Raw genomic sequence first — 22,325 nt, 5'->3', positions numbered from 1 at the left:
AGATATAACGTTATCTGATCATGTCTCTTTTGGTCATGTTTTAGTTAGAATAGTTCAGGTTTGGAGAGCTGCTGGCATGCAGAAATTTACCAACATTTCTTCTCACATATAATTAGCCCAATTGAAAGGGAGATTGTGAAATGAATGTGAAAAAAAAGTATTCAAGTTCATTTATCCCACTTCAAAATGCAAAGTGTGTCTACCAAATAGGGTCAACAGCATTCAAACAACTGAATTGAGACACAAATCAGCACCAAGGACAGGCATGTTGTGCTGTCATCGAATGAATAAATGAACTTTGCTGCTCGACAATTCTAGATGATCTAACAGTATAACGTTACATTGATAGGTTTTTGTTGCTATCATGGTAAATGTTGAGGTTAGATCAAAACAAAACAAGAATGACCATTCTTTTAATCATTCCCTCTGATGCTACCGAATTGTCACCAGTAGTTGTTTATTCATTTATAATGTATGTGAATGATTAATTGCTAGCGTTTTTTATACTTTACTATCTCACATGTTATCATAACTTTGTAAAAGAAACATTTTAGATGCTCTTTTGCACTTACCGTTCGTGCGAATTCTGTTATATGTACTAGAACCTCGCGTTCTTCTATATTGGAACACACTGGTATCCGTTCAGTGTTTATGACGTCACACAATGCTATTGTGTAGAACACTCAACTTCCACAAAGCGTCACATTTCCTTTTTATTGCGAAACAAATGAGACAATTCACCCACAAGAACGTGTAGCCTTGTCAAAAATACCTTTTCTCAAAAACAGGCCTAGGTTTGTAGTGGTTTGCTGCTAAAAATGGGTTGAAAGTGTGCGAAAATTTGGGAACCGACCAACCGAACGGAAGCGTTGAGAAATCGGTCCCGAGCGTTCCGTCCACCGGGATTCCACCCCCTGTTCGTCAGCTCCGTTGCTACCATTTACGTAATGGATGTTGTTGCTAATGAAAACGCTACTACAGGGGGAGTGTCGCCGAAAACTGGAATGGACTGCGTGGCATTTTGCAGGTAAGAAATGTAAAGACAAGTACCACTTACAGCTAACCATGTTGGATACGAAAGATCCTAATTGTCTATCCTACGTTGAATATGAGCTTTTGTAAAGGCCTTTGAATTACGCATTGCCCTGAAACTGTGTGTTTATACTGTTCATAATTACCTGATTCAGGTTGTCCAACCAACATTTCATACACTGTCTTAGATCTGGCTGAACTATTCCTTTCGTTGATAAAATTATGGAGGATTAATCTATCTATTGTCTTCTATATTATAATACGGAAACGGTACACGTATATACTAGTCTCATCTTATAGTAAATAGTCTCTTGAATGTAGTTTTCTATTGCTAGAATTGTTGTTACGTATTGTTGTGCTAATCATATCATTGCTCTCTAGAATCTGCCATGCTGACGCCACCTCCCCCTCGTCTCCACTGATATCCCCCTGCAGCTGTGACGGAACCATGAAGTACGTCCATTCCGCCTGCCTGGAGGAGTGGATAGTCGCCAGGTAGGGTCAATCGGAAGTTACGTTAACCTTGTTGACATAGATTAGGAGAAAGCATTCGAAATTTCAGTCGCTTTATGGTGGTTTCCAAAGACTACATATACATCATGATGCAATTTAGACCAACAATAATTGAGAGGGCGAAGTAACTAAAAGTAGGTTTTCAATACAACTTCGTAGTAACATCAACAGTTGTGACGTTGTACAATGGGCGACTAAAGTGCGTTTTTGAATGTTGTCAATTTTTTTCAATGCATGCCGATGTTTGAATCACAAATGATCAAAGTTAATTCTGGCTTTCCGGTTAAAGTCTACTTAAGAATCTAAAAAAATACAAAGAAAAAGAAAATGCTTTAAAATGATTTCAAAAAATACTTCGAAATAAAAAGTTTATTTCAAAATGGAAAAAAATGCATGTAATTGAAATATCTAAAAATACTTACACATGAAAAGTTTACTTGAAAGTGGAAAAGTACTTTGTATTTGAACAGGAAAAAAAGTATGCTTAAAGATCTTTAAAAAAATCTGTCCCCCAGGCTAGCTGGAAATCCATACAGGGAATATGTCGAGTGCGACGTCTGTAAACGACCGTACGACTTTCGATGGAGCCGGCAACTCTGGTTTGAGATGTACAAGGTTAGCAAGAAATTTTCCATGTTTTCAGTCAATTTTTCCGTCGACATTGCCAAAGACTACACACATTAAGAATATGAAATATTTCATTTACATTTAGAGTTCGTATCATCATTTAAGATGTGTAGTGATCACGATATAGTTAGTCTTAGAATTTTGAGCTAAACAAGATCACTACAGTCCAATCTACAATTACGCCTCTTGTTACATTCTAAGAAATGAAAAATTACGTAATCAGTAATGTCTCTTTCCAGAGATCATCATGGCTGTACCGCCACCGTTACTGTCTCCTCTCCAACATCCTCAGCTGTCTGTTGATGTATGCTCTCTTCAAGATGATGCCGCCCAAAGACAACATCGCCGTCTTAGTAGCCCACACCACCAAGGAACGGAAGGAAGACTACGACTTTGTCGGCCTCTTCTACTTGTTATACGTCCATAACAACACCCCTGTGCTTTTCCTACTCTTTGGTGCCATGTGTTACAACTGCATGGGGCTGCACTCGCAGCCTGTGATGTTACTAGCTAACGTTGGTGTACTATACGTCTGTGCTTTGTACAATACCGTTTGCTACCCTGACAGTCGCCCACCCGAACCAGTGTCGTTCTACATGATCCCAATCGTAGGGCTTGCCTACGCTCCTATTGCACACATTGCCGCTCTACTAATCATTTGGATACTTCTAGACGTGATGTTATCTATCTGGGGAGTGATTCTGATAGTGTGTACTATTCTGGATGTCTTACACCTGACAGGTTATGCAGCCAATAGGGCTCTCTTCCCACTGCTTTGCATTGACGATGCCTTGGATGACCTGGGTAACAGGAGGTATTTTCTGATACTGCACGCCTTGGGACGACTCGTGCTACCTGTTGGGATGTTCTTTTTGCACGTCATGTGTTTGTATGTCAAAATAGAGTTCTGACGTCCATTCTTGATTAAAGGTACATCATGAACAGTTCGGTGCTCTGATCATTTAGGTCTTTTAAAGACCATGAGGGTAAATACGCTAAATGGGTCCAAGCTACAAAAATTCTTAGTTGTTTTTAACTGTGATTGTATGTACTAGTATGTGTGTGTGTGTGTGTGTTCGTGTGTAGTACTACATATGTGTGCATGTGTGCGCGCGTATTATGGAACCTTTAGCGGATCTATTGCACAAAATTGTGTACAAATTAACTCCATCAGCTTTTATGTCTCCAGTACGTCTTTCGCGACAAAATGAATATCTTACGAAACAATTTTTAAGTCATCGTAGCCATGTGGTCAAATCAATAGTCATGAAATCTGCTTATTGAAAGAGTTGCGAGGCATTTTTTTTTGTCTTACAGTACTTGTGTGGTGTAAGAAAAAGCATTGGCGCCCTTACTGTCGTTTGAAAATGTAATAGTACCTACCTTCTGACAAGGCCACCACCTTTGATGGTACATGCGATAATCAACAGGAACCTCGTTATCTTGTGCGTGAACAGACTACGTTATTTTTGTATTTCTGGGTCTTTCTAGAAGTATTACGTCGCGTCTAGAGTCCATGGCCGCATGGGAGCCACACGGCTGCCCTACTGATTAGGCCAACTTATATTAACGCGGATGTCGTGAGATGAAAGGGTCGTTCCGACTTCGGGCAGTGATGTCAGAAGGGGCAGAGGATGTCCTCGGCGCGCTGTTCTCTGATCGCTCTTATGGAACTAAAAACTTGAAACGGTCCATTTGAAAGGGGGGTGGGGTGTTGATTGAGGAAAATGAATGTATTTGCTTACAAATTTTTATATAATTAAGAAAAAATTCCTCTGCAACACAAATATGCTCAGCGTATTTATTCCTCTCAGGAACTCTTGCAACATAAGACAAAACACATAGAGAATGTTAGTGTAAACAAGAAACAATATCGGTGGTAAACAGACTAAATAACAGTGCTAATCAACTCTTTAAACTGAATAACGTTCCACCTGTTTTCACTAGACAGGGAACTCAATAGTTACCCATGGTCATACAGGTGTAGTGGACAATGGATTACTATTTAGAGAACGAAGCTCCAAAGCCCCATCTACCATTATAGTATGTAGTTCAACAATTACTGTGTACATTGTGGGGTCTATTAAAATCTGTTCAATGTCTACAAAATGTATATGCAGCACAAGCAAATATGCAGTTATTAGCTTCACGAGATGTATATGGCAGTTCATGTAAAAACAAAAAAAAGGTACTATTGCTTTCATGTATCATTGCACAGTTTGAACTTGTAAGTATATGTGAGGACTCAAATCTATCATTGTTTTACCATGTAAAAGATGAACATTTCTTTCATTGTTTTACCATGTAAAGATGAACATTTTTTCAACAGGATCTTGCCATCTTGTATTACTGTAACATTGTTTTCATATATTTTTGTCTCAAATGTCTGACTGTATCATAAGTAAACATAACTTTGAACAATAAATGACTCATGTTAACAGAACAATAGTACAGGAGACAAGAATGGCATTGCTTTAGAAGTTCAGGTTGGGTATTGCATTGGAAAAATAGGGAAAACCGATATAGATGTGTGATACTTAGATGATGGTGCACACAACAGAAGTAAGTAGGTGCACACAATGTACCAGACACTACAAAATCATGAAAACAAAACATGATCATAGTGATCTATGTCAGCAATGTCCAACTGAGCTCTTTGCATCTGCAACTTAAATGCTCATACAACCAGAGCATTTTTTTTTTCTGAGTGAAACAATGAGCCAAATGGCTAATATGAAATATATGCAGTCTGTGGCCATGATTTACGACAACTGCAAATCTCAACAGTGTGCATACCATGTGTGCATGATCTACCTGCACTGAACTAAACACAGAGGGAAACACAAATCATGCAGCGTACACTGAAGTGATAGATCGGAAATAGAGGCAAATTTTATGTCTGTATCAAGTCTTTTGAAGTACACAATGCTTTAAGCCACATCTAAATCTCATGTAATTGTACGTGGTGACAAGAGGATTTCTTACCAAGGCCATGTTCACATATTGTAACAGTTATAAATGGAAAATGACATCCAGAACTTCATTTCTGCCAAGAAAAGGCAGAATTATCGAAAGCAGCAGTTAATCTACGATAACCAGTTCATTGGAAGACAGGGGTTTGACATTTCTTCTCGGTCCTTGGATACTCTCTTCACTTTCCGTGCTTTTGATATTTGAGAAGTTCGGCTTTGAGCGAGCTGACCTTTGACCGCTCCTGTTCTAGCGCTGCGTGGAGTTCCGCAACCTAGGTGGCAGTTGAGGAGAAGGAGACAAGATTGATTTAAAAGAATAAGCCTTTGTATGCAAAAAAAGCTATCAATTTTTTTGTTTCATTTCAATTCTGTAGTATCATGCCACCACAGATATATGTTTCCATTGTAATACTACCGGAACTGTCCTTAGAATTCTTTCAACCACCCACTTAAAACACAGTAAGAACCTCCATTGATTTATATGCTTATGTATATACTAGCTTCTTCTCCTGGCATCCTGTTCTTGCCACAAAAAAGATGATGCACCCCCCTCCCCCATGGGATGCAAGGAATGTTCTAAGAATAATGTTGGTTGTCCAGTGGGGCAAAGGAGTGACTTACTTTCAATCTTTAAATATTCACAGAAGTTTTCACAGTGACTTTGACGTGTCATATCAGCGCAATCATGCATTTCCAATGTATTACTACTGAACTACAGAATCGTTTCAACCCCAAACTTAAAACAGGACTAAAAGATCCTTCCCCATCTAAATGCGAAATTAAGTCTCTGCAAATAGTTGGATGTACAGCATGATGCACCCACTGTAGGGGTCTATTAGGAAATACCCACCTCCTGTGTTAGCTCATCCCTGATCTGACTCAAGTCATCCACCTGCTGTAGCACCTCCGCCTTGTCTTTCACTGTAAACAACAGGAGATTTAATGTGCAATGTCACAGTCTTGATCAATGGTTACATGTAGGTCTACATAAAGATATTTAGTACGCAACCAACCATTTTATTATCTCTAACAGTAACTAGAAATAAGTCCTTGCTGGCAAATACAGACAGGCCTAGGTTTGCAGTTTAGTTAAATTTATGTTGGAGAAAAATTGTAATTACATGTAGGTGACATATTTGTAGGAGCTTTCAACGGATCAGAGTAACATTTAAGTCAGGAAACTGTGTTTTTATTAAAACTTTGCAAATGGGCAGCACTAAAGCGCCGACTATTAATCCATGATGGTACTGTAGCCTTGGAACTGTACATGTTTGACCAATACATGTATCATTATCAAGACCGGAAACAGAATGGTGACCAAAAGGTGTCAGAATGCCAAGATGGCGGCAGCAATGGACGGAGGCAATTATAAAACAGCCAATGGGAATATATGTACTATGATGTATCACCTACTTACTAAATCTGTCCTTATAAAAACTAACATAGTTGTGCACCAAAGCAAATATGAGGAATACGTTTGAGTTAATCACAATACTGTAGATTTTGACATTTTCTCAGTAACTTCTCGCTGCCAATTCATCACACCATGAACATATACGCTCTCTTTTCTATTGTCTTACTACAGTTGTTAGATGCAAACTCAAAGATACTACAAACTCTTAATTTACACAGTGCCACGAAATTCATACACAGTGCCACAAAATTCAAGTGCTGCAAACCTAATTGAATTTACAGTACAGTACTTACTTTCACCCTGAGCCAGAATGACCAGCAGCTGCTTATTCCTTTTCTTGACCTGGGAGTGGTCACTCTGAAAAATAACAGGGTAGAATAAATTATCACAAAGTGAAACCCTGCTGATCCACATAAACAATACAACAATGGGGAGATTTTGGTTTGCGGTGGTTTTACGTTCGGGGTTTTCGCTAACTTAACACCACCGCATAAAGCCGTTCCACTGTGTGACTGTAGCGCTACTTTTGTCTCAAACTCAAACCCAAACACAAAACCACCACCAACACTGCATTTTCTCCTTACCGCGAAAGTAAATCCCCGCAAACATTTCTGCATTTCTAGTAAATAAATTGCTGACAAACACAATAGAGAAAATCAGGGGGCCATACCTTTAATTTCGTCATTTCCTCTTGGAGTTCTGCCATCTCCAAATCTTTTGCTTCTAGCTCCGCCTGCATCTCAGCAACTCTAATGCCAGCTCCTCCTTTAACATGCTGAAGATGGTACAAAATGAAGACATAAAAAACATCAACATATTTGAGGGGACTTCAGACTTATGACTTGTTTTCTAATTACATTTAAGTACCTGTTTCTTGCAAAGTTGTGTGACAAATATCTGGGAGTGTGACACATCAAAACAGTTCAGTATAATATCACACATTATCATATAGGTAGATATTGTTGACCAATCAGAAGGCTCCACTTTTCGGCACTATATTCGGTGGTTATAGGAACGACCATGCTTTATCACACCATATAGACCTCAGGGCGGGTCATTAACCCTATATTAAAAAGGCGGGAAATCTACTTGTGCTCATACCATATTTCTTCAGTTACTAGTATACTGTTAACAAACTAACAAAAAAACACCTGCAGTTCTGAAAATACAACAAGGGGGTGCAACATCATATCACTTCCTTCTGATTCCAAAAGGCACTTCATACTGATACATGCCAAGGATTAATGTGTTCAAAACTCCGTAATTTGCAATTTGCTCTTCTAAACAAGAGCTATCTACCACCCAAAAAACATGACCATAGCTTATCCAGAACACGAGATACAAAAACTGGAAGCTATCCTGCAGTACTATGGTAACACACCAAGGGACACAAAATGACCTTTCGTCTTTCCAACACCTACCCACATAACAAATATCATAACAATGCATTTATAGAGGTTATTAATTTCGGTCACCAGAAATATCCGAAAACACGAACACACACACACAGACGGACACACCAAAAACAATACCTCCATTTTTTCATGGGCATAACAAGCTTAAGGTCAGTGATCTATCTTACATCATTAGCTTTTGAAGCCGTTCTAAATTCCTCCTTTCTTCTCTCTATGTTGAGCAGTTTCTTGGCATCTTGCTCTACTTTATCAAAGAACTTTGATCCATCTTCTTCGGCTGCTGGCGATTTCTTTTTCTTGCTTTTATGCTCCTTGAGTTCAGGTTCTGTCCTCTGGACAACAGCCTGTGAAATATGATGAAGGAAAAAAATTTGTTTCAATAGACAAATTTGAACCACACAAACTGGTTACAAACCTATGTCATTGCGCATGACTGTAAATAATAGAACCCATCGAAACGACATTACCTGAATCCGGAAGAAGCAGGTTTTCTATTACCATCTGACTGATTTACGGCAGATAAGTACAAAAATAAGCAATTTTTCTCAGTATTTTTCACAAGTGAGGAAGAGGAATAGCCAATGACATCGTATAGCATCTGGAAACATTTGACAGCATTTGTGCGGGTGCCGGGTAATTATCCGCAAGACCTCGGCCTTTGCGACACTGGCTGGGGTTCGGGGAATGTCATTAGAATGCGTTCTATTCTCAAGGGACGTGCGCGATGACAGTTTGTGAGCAAAATCCACCTATGACGAAATTAGTCAGTGTGGTTCAAATTCATCTATTGGAGACAAAGTTCTTTGTACACAAGCAAGTGTTTTCCCCGAGCCAATGTTTTGGTGACTGTCTGTCACCTTCCTCAGGGCACTACTGGATGGTTCTCTTTTGCCCTGCAGCCAGCTATAGGTGTCGCTGCTGCAGTGTGAAGAATGTGTAGGTTGCACCAGTCAATAATTCCCTGAGGAAGGTGACAGACGGTCACCGAAATGTCGGCTAGGTAAAAACACTTGGTCGTGTACAAAGAACTTAAATGTTATCCAGGCAGTGACTTGTACTACGGGGAATTGTAATAATGTTAAGTGATAGAGCTTTAAAAGTATACTGTTGGGTCTTGTGCAGAAGATATTGTGACAACCCTATCTAATAAAATTTATTGAATTGCACAAAATCTTTGTTGGTTACCCATATAGTGAAAATGGTTAATATGTAACTTCTAACAGTATATAGCATCATTCAGCCATTGCAAAATTGTATGGAAATACATGTCAGATGACATACAAAAAGTTGAAGGTTCATCTTTATCATCATCATCATATTCATGGTCTGATTTTTTTGTTTGTTCTTCCACATTTTTACGTTGATGGCAATATGCTGCCAGAAATTTTGCATGGCAAGGAAAAACGTCTACCTGTGGTAATAGTGTTTTCAAGTCTTCTTCTGTATCTGCAGTTGGAAAGAAGTATGTGTAACATTAGAGATGTACATGTGTTATGTATATACATGTACATGTATATGTACATGAACCCACCATACTTGTGGAGGAAAGTAGTATAGGGTTTCTTCCTTGTGTTAGTGGATCAAACCTATGATCAGTCCCTCTGGTTTTATGCAGCTTGTATTTGATATAAAATGTTGTGTTGGCGTAACAGATAGGGTGTTTGGCTAAAAACCCAGAGGTCCTGGGTTTAAAAATCAACTGACATGCCACCGATGTTGTGCGCTTAGGAAAGGAACTTGACATGACTTTCCTCACTCCAGCCAGGTGTAAAAATGAGCACCTGACTTCTGTTGGAGAGGTTACTACAAAGTAACTGTAAAGGGCGGTGGAAAGAGAGGGATGGGCTTTGCCTTCCGATATCATGCCCTAGACACAGTGGATCATGACAACCAACTACTAGAAGTATGGCCTTTACATTTTACCTTACTGAACATACCCAACTTGTTTACGAGTTATCCGAAAAAATTCAAGTTACCTGCCACGGCCTGGAATTGATCTAAGGACATAGTGAGGGGCTTGTCCTTCCCTTGTAGATGTTTCCTTCTCTCTTTCCGGTTTGAACCTTTGTCCTCTTCTAGAGCTGCCTTTAAAGCTGGGTTGTCATAAAACTGTGGAAGAAATCAGACTTTTACTAAGTTTTAGAACATTGGAATCCAAAAATCACCATTTGAACATGAGTATCAGTCGAGGTTACTCTCATCTCCCAAATAAACGTACCGGTGCGTTTATTTTTTTCAGCCTCAAAATCCACCCAGTACGTTCTTATTTTGGACAGTACGTTTATTATTTTTTTGAAAATCAGAGTTTTGCTAACCAGGGATCCCATTGAAATTGAAAGTTTGGGTTTTCCTGCCCATATTTCCCCGGCATTTTTGCTCATAATTCGCTCTTTTTCGGCCAAGCGGCGTTGATTTCCCTGCCGCTATGACCCGCCCTTTGTGAAATCCCGGCGTAACTCGTAACGTATCGGTCGATCTCTATGACACTACAAAGTCAACGTTGTTATTGGGAGAAAATAAGACGCGTACGCCACACTGACGTTTTGAAATGCAATTCTTTTTGTATAAACAACTTGGACAGTCTCTGTTTACATCGTACACGTGAAAATACAAAAATACACATGCCAGCGGCGCAGTGTTTCAAGTACGTTTAACGCATGTAAATTTCTCTACTCACGTGAGATACAGTCCTTCCCAAAATGAAAATATAAAAACAACACCACAAAAAAACAGTGTCTTAGCATCAAAAAACTGTGTAATTACTTTCAATATATATCAAAACATTTCAATCCTACCACAAACATGGAAATTTAGCGCTTGGAGAATCGCCACAGTATTAGTAAAGTGAGTAACGCAATGGACGTCAGTGACTCTGGCCGTGGGAACGCTTTGTCATGGAAGAGCTCACTTCGAAGAAGGGGAAATAACTCTTTTTTATGTACAAATAAAACTCCTTTCCCTTGGTCAGAAATGTGTTTTGCATTTTTACAAAGAGAATTTTAATATCAAAGTCAATATATAAAATTGAATTGCAATCTAGTCACCGTTATTATCAGTTAAAAATGCTTTAGAAAAGATCACCCCTCTACAGAAAGAATACCAGAGCTTTCTAAATTCTAGGAATATGGGTGAAACTTTCTGTTAGCCCCGCCCCTTTCTGTCTGCGGCGCCGCTGTGTCTAGCTCAACTTTTCATGTGTAACATGAGAACCTTGTGCTTTGTGGCAACATTGGAAAAGGCCTGAGGTTTCTCACAAATTTGTTGACAATTTAGTTTCTCAAAATTAATGTTTTTTTGCTACATACAATTGTGATTTGTGGATTTTAAATCATTTGGATTGCAACAACAAAAACCAGAACATTAAATAATATTGTCCTTGATATAATATGATAATGTCCTTGACACAACACAATAATTTGTGTCATGTAATGTTTAAAAATCGTAAAGTTTACAAATATATATTTCTATATGCAATGCATATTATTAAGATAAAAGGAAAGTAGGGAAAGATAAAAAGTTACATCATATACATGTCATAGTTCTTCCTTTTCTCTATGGCTTTTACATGTAAGTAATAACTTACCTGTGATGACCATATATTCAGGATATTGAAATCTTCTGTTCATGTTCTAAATGTTGATACATTTGTTTAAAAACAAAGAGTAGACTTTGAAAGTGTTGCCCATCCAAGTGAACTGTGCAGTTTGGCGACTACTTGTCGTGTTTTGATTTTATGTCAGTATATACAACAATTTTCCTTGATCACTTGCTTCAAGTTCCAAGTAGAAAATGCATGTATCATGTATATTTTCACTTGTTGAATTTGAAAGCACCGTTGGCCCCCGGTTAGGGTTCATAGCGGAGATCCTATGCCCAATTTTTCAACATCACTACTATATTTTTTTCTTAAGTGGCAAGCAAGAAGATGAACAAGATGTGTGCAGTTATTCTGTTCAATATTTATACACTTTACTGGTATGGTCCTCAGACAGGCATAAATGAATAAAGAGAGCCTACAGCTACCTTATCATCTTCTTTCCCTCGGACACCGTGAGTTTATCTGTAAATTTGGTTAATTTTCCGGGGGGTATGTTTATTCCAGGGGGTACGTTTATTAGATTTTGAAAATTTGTCCGGGGGGTATGTTTATTCCGGGGGGTATGTTTATTTGGGAGATGAGAGTATATTACTGCTGTGTAATGAAGTATAATAAATGCACGTTTTTAGCATACTGAAATTAATACAATGACACACAGGTATAGAGGAAGTATAATTCTTCGGATAACAAGCACACTATACACTATGGTAGCTCAAAACAAAATTGCAGAAACTTTGTAATTGGGAAATTGTCACTGCCCCTGAGGCATCGCCAAAAACTTTCTAAAGCACTCACCAATCTTTGTTGTTCATAGTCCAGCTTGCTCATCATGATGGCTTTCTGCAAGTCATCTTCAAATGTATGGTCTGTGAACTACAATCAAAAGTTACATATAGCCTACAAAAGAATTCGAAAGCACAGGTATTTGATAAACTTAAGTCTAAGAATATGTAATTAGTATTTGATAATGTCCACAACATGTACATTTCACTACAAATTTACAATGATTGATACAGGATCTAGGATGGCTCCATGGTTTATAAATGTATGTACAATGTATCTATCAAAAGTGATGAGGATTTAGTAAACAATATAGAGCTCCATCTACCAGTAAACGAATTCCAGGAGCACCAACGTTCTAAGTTTTCTTTTAAAGTTCCTAAATCCAACTACATTGTATGGCAAAAAGTACAGTACATGTAATAATCACATACATTGTACATATCAGTGCTTTGGTTACTTCTTTTGTCAAAACCTTGTCCTCCATATTCACCCTGAACCATTGTGAGAGTACAAGCACCATATATACATAAATTATGCAGGATGGGAACAGCATCTCTAGCTACCACCAATCAAAACATCCATGTTAAAAATCACATGTTTTCAAACAAGGAATACCTACCTGCGCATCCTTTTGTTTCCACTCCTCCCATTGGTGGGTCACTCCATTCCTAGTATTAGTGCTTGACACATGGGCACCACCGCCACCACCAATGGGTAAGACCGTTACATTTGGACTGCGGTTTGTTGTGTCTCCACTTCCCATTGGTGGCGGCACCTGTACAGGTGCTGTAGCTGTAGCTGCAGCTGCTGCAGGTGCTGGCTTGGGCTTGGCTCCAGTCTTTAGTCCAAAGGCCAAGTTGCGAAGCTGAAAATTAGTAATTATAATGTAAAGGGAATGAATTCGAAAATATAACCCTTTTTTGGCAATTGGAAGTGAACAAGAAAGGTTAATACATGACGTACAATTTGTACACACATAGGAAACCACAGGTATGGCTGGATGACTAAAAAACTGGTAGGAACAGTGTTATGTGACATACAAAATGGAAAATAATTTGGTAACATTATCTAGAATGGAAATTTATGAAAATAGTTTGGGTTTGAGACTCAAAATTCACAGTTTGGATTATTATGATACATTAATGTTAGTAACCATACAAAGTACCACATATCATCTGTTATCACATCTATATAGTATTAGTGATTATCAAGTTGATAACTTTTCACCTAAATAATTGTCTTACACACAAAATTTATCAAAGAAAACAATATTTGTGGAAACGCTTTCTTTCTAGTGTAGTATTCACAACAATAGAATTCAGGAAAACCTTTCTTAGCCATACACAGAGTCCTAGTGCATGCTGGGAGACACAGTGCACTATGGGTAACACGGGGAAAATATCATTACCATGACAATACGAAAGCGGTGCACGTGCATGCATACTGGGTCCAGTGTCTCTGCATCTCCCATAGTGCCTTACATCTCCCAGCATGCAATAGGACCCACGAAAAGGTCTATTTCAAGCCCAACAGTTTTTAGTTTGACTTTGACACACAAGAATTCAGAAGACAGCCAAGATTCAGAAGTTTGTATTATTTTGTGCGACATTACCAGTACTCATCTTACCCAGCCATACCTGAGGGTCTTTTTTGCTGGGGGAACGAGCATACACACTACGGCAGGACGGACACCTGCTATCACCCTCACTCAGAATTCTGTGCCAGCAAAATCCACAAACTTGGTATCGACAGGGGCAGGGGAAGAATCGGCGCCCGTCCCGATCCAGGAACTCCATGCATATTGGGCACTCTTTATATACCGAAGCCTGATTCCAAATAAAGTGAAGTAGATACAGGTCAGGTCAGATTGCTTTTTTCCTTCTTTTCTTTCTTTCTGAGTTGCTCTCTTCTTTTTCTCTTTTCAGCATTTTCAGCATTTCTCAACAGAAAACTTAAATTATCAAAATCTACAAATCCTCAAACCCACATACTTTGATTTTTAGCAAGTTCTATATTAAACAATTGTACAGTACTACTAGTAGTCTGACTGATTATCAAGGTAATGTCCGAGCAGATTTTTTGTTTTGGCTTATTTTATGGTCTTCCTGGTCTAACATTTTCTTTGTTTATAATTTTTTTCACACTCTTACAGGTGTGTTTTGAATATTTAAGACTCAAATTGCGTAATGATTTTTCCCACAATTGTACTGTATGTGTCTTGTGTTTTTAAGACTAAAGTTACCTTATGATTTCTTTTCATTACCGTACGTGTGCATGTTTCTTGCAAACTTTAAGTTTCAAGTTGCCTCAATCTGGATATGTCATTATTAATATGTGACAAGGAAAATGACCATGTCACACGAAAGACATATAAATGAGCCAAAACAATACTACATCTGTTTGGAGATTAGAATGTTACCAGGGACAAAGAGCATCAATTGCAATATGTAGATTATAGTAGATATAATATAGCACAATCATTGTTATGCTAAAATACATGAAATCAATACCACTTTGCCTGGCCATGGGCTATGATTAAGAATTTAAAAAAAAACACGGATAAATAAACAAACAGAAGACTAGTATATTTTTTTTCAACAAAAGACACCATGAAATTTCTAGGGATTCCCTGGTTATAATTTGTGATATAATCTATCTATCATAATATCATAATATTGCGGGGCAAATAAATATTATAAGCCCCCCCATTAAAATAATTTTGCAATCTCGTGTTTTTCTTCAGTGAGACATATAATAAAACTGTGACAATCCAAACGATATTCAAGTATAATATCGGTATTAATGATATTAAATGCATTATTGAGATATATAAACCAATTTGTTGTGCGTGGGGAGGGGGGCGGATAGCGGTTTCGAACCCCGATACAAGTAACTTGCATGCCAGAAGATGCGTTCACTTTTACAGCTGTATTTGACGCATGTACAAATTTGAGAAGTCAACTTTTAAAGAAGGCAGTCTACAACATTACCCAGATCATATGCGTATAGTACTGTACGATTATGTGACGTTAGTCACGTAATACACATGCAGTATCCATACTTCGTTTGTAACTGCGCTGTCGCCCTGCTTCTTTTTCTTCTTTCCTTTCTTGCTCTTGGCGGCCTGCCGGTTGTTTTGGGCCGAGCTCTGCGTCTGTTCCTCCCGACTGTCATCCTCGTCATCTTCGATTTTCAAGCAAGCAAAGCGAGAGACCTGCGGAGTTGCCATTCTCGTTTATATTTTGATGGAACCTCGAGTCAAAAGGTTCCAGTCGAACTGAAATCTCGCCGTAAGCGAGAAAAAGCGAGACGGCGCGAGAGCGACCTGATTCGTCGAAAACGTAATGCGGTTTGCACAACTTTTGTTTTCAACTTTTGACTGACAACTGAGGAAAAAGTATAAGCCATAAGCCAGGGGAACAAACCACAAACCTATCGACAATAGTTACAGACACAAATACTTAACTTATTTTTTTCTCATGTTTATTTCAAAACGGAAGAGTTCAGAAGAAGTTTCTTCACCCATTCCCCTAAAAGATATATTGGACTGATTGATAAGACAACTTTGGGCAAACGTGTCAACGCTTGAATTAAAGTTAAAGAAATACATATTCTTTGTTGTATTTTTCTGAATCAAAATCATATACTGAATACAGTGCAATTCTATTATCATTTTTGATAAAAGCAATTACATTTGTATGCATTTTGAAATTAACTTGGAGTATAACGTTATAAACCAACAATTTTACTCATAAGGTTATTAATTATAATATTAGAATAAAGATTATACCAATAAAATGGTTGAATATATCCCTAAGATAAAGCGCACGAGTCGATGCACTGTAAATGAATGAATTGTTCAGTGAAATTATACTGTAGTCGGCAAAATTGTTTAGTCTACGAATAGTGATTATATAAATTTGCCTTGAATTCAGTACAATTACTAAGTATAGTTATGCACCACTGTGAATAAGGGTAGCTGCAATGATAATAACGTTAACAGAACTTTAACCTCCTTAAAAGCTGCTATCTATCTTTTAGTTTTACCCTGGACCTCACCGTTTAACCGCATCAGTGGGCAACTTTATTACACTGCAAAAAAAAAAAAGATAACTTACCGTAACTTAGGACAACTTTTCACTCACAACGCCCAAAAGGAACGTTAACTCCAAATATAGAATGCAAAATATCTAACGCATAATTTCGATAACGACATGGCAGCGGCTATTGATGGTATAGAAACATTGCCAAAAGGTGTACAATGCGAGTTAGTTTCGATGCTTTCCTGCCTGACCCTAAGGGGGGATAAGGGTCAAAGGTGAAACGACCGTAAGGTGATTTGTAGGGCACACAACACACCTGTTCGCTAAAGGTATCGTCGGTGTATTTAGTGTCACAGAAAGGTTTGTTGGCCACTTTGATTTCGTGTTATACAGTAAGATTCCGTGAAACACACAAAGCGAGTCTCTAGTGCCTTTTAAACTCTTGTATAAGTCGGACTTACCGTAAGTTATGCTACCATAAATAACGATAGATTAATTACTGTCGTGACCTTGTTAATACGAACGGATTTTACACGTTGCAATAACAGCCAGCATGATTTTCATGATCAGTTATTCTGTATGGGCATTGCTATTGATATAGATATGGTGTTCCTGACAATAGTGCAAAAATGATCTTTTTTCAACATCCATTTTCTAAATAATTCTAGTCAATTATTCTTGCTCAGGAATGTAAACATGTTTTCTCTTTGCACTTTTTTACAGGATTATGGTTAGGGTTGACAGGATCATTAGGTGTTATTCACAAGGAACATCCTGTCAATAGTGCCAAAAAGTTCTTATTGACAGGAACATCCTAACATCCTGTCAATAGCCTCCGTCATTCTGTATTTCATAATTCATCTAATTCATCTTCAGTAAAAATGGCTTGGTATGAACGATACGAGCAGCAGGAGTACCGAGTGGAGTCAGAACAGTCTGAGGAACAACTTCTGCCAACCGACCCGGACGAAAAGGAGACGTCAGACGAGGACAGGGTGGTCGACTTTCAGAACCGCTTCCACGGAGAAAGCGGCTTCGAACATTTGAACCGGCAGCGCCAGACCAGGGAGTTTACTGACATCGTGCTAAGGGTGGGTATAACAGTCATTATACCTTCGCCAAGAAGGTCATAATTTTTGTCTGTGCGGTTTACGTGTCTGTCTGTGAGTGGACAGTAAAACTCGAGAAGTTGATAATGGGTAGGTGGGTAGGTGTCGGAAAAACGAAGGTCAAGTTCAAGATAATGGGTCCCCTTGCGACTTTCTATGGTACTGCAGCGGAACTCCGGTTTTGATGTCTCGTGTTCTGGACATGCTAGTTTTTTAGTGGCAGATAAAACATCTAAGCTCTTTGGGCAGAAAGTAAGAGAGTGGCCCACTGGAATGTTTTTAAACTGCTGGGGCTGATTTTGTTTCAGACTTTGAATTAGACTCAAGACAGATCATATGCTTTTTGGTATGTAGATAGCTCAAGTGATGCTTGTTAATGACTTTGACATTTACTAGACCGTTGAAACGAGCAACTTACGTGACATATAAGCGTGTGTGGTGTGGGAGGTGGTGGGTTGTGGCTGATCTTTGTAATTGTGTCATTCGGTGATTGAATCATTTTCAAGCAGATGTTAGAAAGGAAAATCGTTATGTTTTATAACTGTGTCATTTTTCTGACGCGCAACAACACAAAAAGCAACAAAGCACTAAAAATGTACAATTTTTCTGTACAAATCTGCTTGAAGATAAATTCATGAGTTTTACTTGGCTGTTTATGAAATGTACACAAATGACGTCATCATGATTGACAGGTGGGGGAGGAGGAGTTCCCGTGCCACCGCGCGGTACTTGCATGGAACAGTTACTTCAAAGCCATGTTTGCCCACACCAAGGAAGACACCGTGCAACTAGAGGGAGTCAGCGTACACGTGTTTGACAAGCTTCTGAACTATCTGTACACAGGCAAGATAACTGTTACGACAGACGACGCACAGGTAGGTAGGTTATTGTTCTTGGAGATACTCGAATCGCATGTATACGAATGTGGACTCATTGTTAGTACCGTGAATGTTGTGCTATACTGTCGACCGTCATCAGGATGAATGACCCAATGGCTTCGGACACGTCACCCAATGAACAAGTGACTATGGGCATGAAACAAGGCTTCCTTTAAAGGAATTTGACAACTTACGTCCAATCAGATCAGTAAACATTCTGTATCAAAGTGAAGTTGAATTTCTAACACAAGAATTTGGACTGATTTTCGACTATCAGTACTAAGTGAAGATCAGTGAGCAATTTTACCGATCATTTTTCGCTTTGATTTCAGGACATCCTTGCGGCTGCCACCATGTTTCAATTCGACAGGGTGGTAGCAGATTGTGAAGAGGTCTTTTTGCAAAATCTCGAGGCTGCCAACTGTTTGAAGGTTCTGTGTATCGCCGACGTCTACTCGTGCACGAGGCTTAAAGAACGAGCCGTTTCCATGGCGCTGGAGGTTTTCCAGAAGGTTCTCAACTCCAAAGAAATGCTCGAGCTTCCGGCGGACCTTTTCATTGACTACATTTCGGACAAGAAACTCGTCGTCAAGTCGGAAGACGACGCCTTCAAAGTTGCGTTGCGTTGGTTGAATAATGATGTGAACAAACGCGTTGCCCACTTGCCGAGAATTCTGGACTGCCTTCGTCTCACGCAGGTGAAAGAGAGTCTCCTAGCGAAGTTAGCCGGACATGCAGCCGTGCGCGACTTGGAAGAATGTCAGGTGAAGATCAGGGCAGCGAGACAACAGCAGCACGACTCGGTAGGCGGAGACAACTGTGACGACTTCTCACAAGTATATCTGAGAGAAAAGATGTCCCCGGACGTCCTCATTGTGGTTGGAGGGTGGGCAGTAGAAGAAAACCTGAGGTATTGGTTTGGTTGTGTGTGTGTGTGTGTGTGTTCGCGCCCGTAAGTCAAGATCCTGTTGATGGATTGCTATAACTACATGTAATAGGTAATCAAAAACTTCTATCTTCGATTTCTTGTTACTTTTTGTTTGTAGATTTTCGGAGGACGAGGAAAAGATTACCCGAGCTTCGTCACCACTGGGGTCGATTCTGTGCTACGACTTGGACAGCGGAGAGTTCTACAAGTCCACAGACCTGCCTACCGCTGCCATGGGATACATCAGCACGGTACTGCACAAGGGAAGGCTGTATGTAACAGGTAAGGTCGGGCTTTACTTGGACTGTCCATTATAATTGGCAGTTCAACCAATGAAAGCGTAGCAATAAGCGGTTCAACCAATGACAGAGTGGCTGCATGTCCGTCAAATATTTGCATTTTTATTTTGTTTTGCATGCTTACGTTTAAGATAAGTAGTCTTTCTGACAATGAAATCGCCTTAGCTTGCCTGCTTGGCCGTATTCTTGATATAGTTTTGACTGAAACATTCATTCCATACACTTTTTTAGGCGGAATGGCGAAAATAGGAAATAGCCAAGACATGGGGACCTCAGAGATGTTTTGCTATGACTTCGTCTCGGACACGTGGACTCGGCTAGAAGACATGCCACGTGCGCGGCGAGGTCACCAGTCCATCGTTGTGGACAACAAACTCTACGTGCTTGGCGGGCACACTATAGAACAGCACTACACAGCGGATTGTTATGACATTGCAAATGGCTGTTGGTCTCCGTGTAGGTCGTCACCCCAACCCGTGTCCCGTCTGTCCTTGATCAAGGCTATTGAGGGGAAGCTTGTGGTTCTGTGTCTGAGAAAAGAGCAGCGTCCCGCCTTCAGGGGCATATCCCCTCGCGAACATAAGACGCTGGTGTTGCAGTGCTACGACCCGGCCACGGACTCGTGGACCTCCGAGCAGACCGCTACCCAGTGCGACACGCCTCTCCTGGCCTTTGAGCTGGACGGGGTGCTGTACATAGGGAGCGAGTTCTACTACTGGCAACTGTATCAGTATGATGTTCGTTCGGAATCCGATGGTTTGCGCGTCCTGAGCTCTCAATCATTTCCAAGGTGAGTAACGGATAAAACTATTATCATAACCGCCACCAAATGTTCTTCTACTTCTGTGCTATTAGAGAGTACACGTGTACATGAAGTAGTTTAATTTTTTGACGACGACTCAGGGGCTGAGGGCATATAATCCCCCTCCCCGCATGTCATTTCAACGTGTATAATGTACATATAATGCCGTACCAGATTTTGGATGATAGTCTACTTTGAACGCAAATAAACAAATTTGCATAATCTGTCTTACTTGTTTCATAGTTCGGAGTTCACCGTGGAGCCGGAGTACCGGACTATCCGGATGCTCTCCGGAGCACCGGCCGGAGAACCGCACGACATGATTCACCGGTACATCTTCGAGAGAAAAGGATGGGAAAAGGTAAAATTGTCGTTTTGTTGTTATGAAGTTTTTAACAATAATCAAAGACCTTTGCTATACTGCCGTGACTTCAAGACCCAGTTTTTTTGCAAGCACATGTTTTCTATCTGTATATTTAAGCTTTGAAAAGTTTATCATCCAACCAGTGCTTTTTTTGTTCTGTTCCAACGATGCTGCCCTTGAGAAGAAGGTGAAATGGGAAAGAGATCGGCGACGCACGGCGCATCTTCCGTTTGGTCTGCTCGGGCACTGCCTGGTGGTGGCTAGGAAAACAGTCATTGGGTGGTTCTGTCGAGACCTGAGGCGCTTCGGTGATCCGGACGACCAAGACACATCGACTACTTCGGACTACGAAGACGCATTGGCTATTCCGGATTCGGATTACCAAGACACTTCAACTACTCAGAGCAACCAAGACACACCGACTTCCGCTCCGGACGACCAACACACAACGGCAGCTCCGGACGACCAAGACTCGTTGCCTACTCCGGATCCTGACATTCAAGGCACTTCTACTCAGAATGACCATGGCATACCGACTGCCGCTCCGGACGACCAAGGCATATCGGCTGCTCCGAACGACCAAGACACATCGGCTGCTCCGAACGACCTGGACACATCGGTTGCACCGGACGACCAAAACATATCGACTGGTCAGAACGACCAAGGCACATCAGTTGTTCCGGACGGCCTAGACATATCGGCTGCTCCGGACGACGAAGACACATCTTCTGCTCCGGATAACCCGTCTGAGGTGTAAAATAGCCATTGTTTCGTCTTTTAAAGAGGGCCCTATCCACCTCTGGTGTTCAACCTTAGAACGTAGGATCATGGCAAATATGTGGTGTCATTGTTTAGGGCAATAAAAAGGCTAATAAGTAATAAGTAACAACAGATATATGGTTGATCAGATTGACTTTCCTTACTCTTTGTGTTGAATGTAGACTGTTTTCGATATGAATTTGTCATGACCCCTCGGGTAAGATGGATTGTGTCTGATGATGGTTTCCATGGGAGAACAGGTGGACATGATGAAATTGATATATCCCATAGACTGTAAACATGTCCCTAAAGGCCCCCTCTCACTGGGCTCCGACACTGCGGCGGCACTGCCACGGCAGATTTTTACGGCACCGTCGCGTTTCTTTCACCAATTTTCATTTGCACTCTCACTGACGTGCGGCGCATTTGCGTTTGAAGCCCAGATGAGCAAGTTATTGAATGAATTTTATTTTTCGACAATCGTATATGGTACAAAATATGGCACTAAATCAACAATACTGCAAGGCTAACCTATCCTACAATTATAAGTACAAAACATTATCGATAACAGTGTATGAATTACAATAAAGCCATGTATGGGTGATTTTTTCCCTCGCTTTTAGGATGAAGTATAATGGAATTGACCTAATATGTAGGTGGTATAGGAGTTGAACATGGCAACAATACATGGGATATATCGTTCTGTGTACCAGATAGGGTGAAGTTTGTCTTAGTAGTAAAACTTTGTAACGGCGCATCTGTCTCTTTGTCATAAGTGGGACAGGCCAT

The 22,325-nt window shown here is 40.0% G+C and overlaps 3 protein-coding genes across 4 annotated transcripts; 2 read left to right on the top strand and 1 right to left on the bottom strand.

The window, feature by feature from the left end:
* The first annotated feature begins 772 nt into the window (after positions 1-772).
* Positions 773-3,116, top strand: LOC136428524 (uncharacterized). The gene is made up of 4 exons (XM_066418109.1): positions 773-1,027; positions 1,414-1,527; positions 2,061-2,160; positions 2,412-3,116. Exons 1-4 carry the CDS (start codon positions 948-950, stop codon positions 3,081-3,083), a joined length of 966 nt encoding a protein of 321 aa, XP_066274206.1. The 5' UTR covers positions 773-947; the 3' UTR covers positions 3,084-3,116.
* An 843-nt stretch (positions 3,117-3,959) lies between these two features.
* On the bottom strand, positions 3,960-15,648 carry LOC136428523 (G kinase-anchoring protein 1-B-like). Of its 2 annotated transcripts, XM_066418107.1 has the most exons (11): positions 15,416-15,648; positions 13,992-14,180; positions 12,974-13,219; positions 12,367-12,444; positions 9,950-10,082; positions 9,385-9,419; positions 8,141-8,317; positions 7,229-7,333; positions 6,852-6,915; positions 5,995-6,065; positions 3,960-5,416 (listed from the first exon to the last, which is right to left on the bottom strand). In XM_066418107.1, the coding sequence occupies exons 1-11, from the start codon at positions 15,581-15,583 to the stop codon at positions 5,324-5,326; spliced, it is 1,359 nt and encodes a 452-aa protein (XP_066274204.1). In that variant the 5' UTR covers positions 15,584-15,648; the 3' UTR covers positions 3,960-5,323. The 2 variants fall into 2 exon arrangements, with proteins under 2 accessions (XP_066274204.1, XP_066274205.1); XM_066418108.1 differs by lacking the exon at positions 13,992-14,180 and having other exon boundaries at positions 15,416-15,646.
* A 1,023-nt stretch (positions 15,649-16,671) lies between these two features.
* On the top strand, positions 16,672-21,989 carry LOC136428522 (kelch-like protein 30). The gene is made up of 8 exons (XM_066418106.1): positions 16,672-16,757; positions 17,274-17,488; positions 18,199-18,381; positions 18,717-19,294; positions 19,431-19,594; positions 19,843-20,401; positions 20,657-20,774; positions 20,962-21,989. The coding sequence occupies exons 2-8, from the start codon at positions 17,279-17,281 to the stop codon at positions 21,532-21,534; spliced, it is 2,385 nt and encodes a 794-aa protein (XP_066274203.1). The 5' UTR covers positions 16,672-16,757; positions 17,274-17,278; the 3' UTR covers positions 21,535-21,989.
* Positions 21,990-22,325: the final 336 nt, after the last annotated feature.

The sequence above is a fragment of the Branchiostoma lanceolatum genome, chromosome 2 (genome assembly GCF_035083965.1).
Source record: "Branchiostoma lanceolatum isolate klBraLanc5 chromosome 2, klBraLanc5.hap2, whole genome shotgun sequence".
NCBI lineage: Eukaryota > Metazoa > Chordata > Leptocardii > Amphioxiformes > Branchiostomatidae > Branchiostoma > Branchiostoma lanceolatum.
The sequence above is the reverse complement of the archived record's forward strand: the minus strand, read 5'-3'. Positions and strand labels throughout refer to the sequence as shown.

What these genes read in the sequence shown, in the direction of transcription:
- LOC136428524 (XM_066418109.1), top strand. Translation starts at nt 948, where the DNA reads ATGGATGTTGTTGCTAATGAAAACGCTACTACAGGGGGAGTGTCGCCG. An exon ending in GACTGCGTGGCATTTTGCAG is followed by an intron (nt 1,028 to 1,413) that starts GTAAGAAATGTA and finishes ATTGCTCTCTAG; the next exon opens with AATCTGCCATGCTGACGCCA. An exon ending in GAGGAGTGGATAGTCGCCAG is followed by an intron (nt 1,528 to 2,060) that starts GTAGGGTCAATC and finishes TCTGTCCCCCAG; the next exon opens with GCTAGCTGGAAATCCATACA.
- LOC136428523 (XM_066418107.1), bottom strand. Translation starts at nt 15,583, where the DNA reads ATGGCAACTCCGCAGGTCTCTCGCTTTGCTTGCTTGAAAATCGAAGAT. An exon ending in ACAGCGCAGTTACAAACGAA is followed by an intron (nt 14,181 to 15,415) that starts GTATGGATACTG and finishes ATTTGGAATCAG; the next exon opens with GCTTCGGTATATAAAGAGTG. An exon ending in TCAATTCCAGGCCGTGGCAG is followed by an intron (nt 9,420 to 9,949) that starts GTAACTTGAATT and finishes TTCCAACTGCAG; the next exon opens with ATACAGAAGAAGACTTGAAA.
- LOC136428522 (XM_066418106.1), top strand. Translation starts at nt 17,279, where the DNA reads ATGGCTTGGTATGAACGATACGAGCAGCAGGAGTACCGAGTGGAGTCA. An exon ending in TTACTGACATCGTGCTAAGG is followed by an intron (nt 17,489 to 18,198) that starts GTGGGTATAACA and finishes CATGATTGACAG; the next exon opens with GTGGGGGAGGAGGAGTTCCC. An exon ending in AGAGAAAAGGATGGGAAAAG is followed by an intron (nt 20,775 to 20,961) that starts GTAAAATTGTCG and finishes GCCCTTGAGAAG; the next exon opens with AAGGTGAAATGGGAAAGAGA.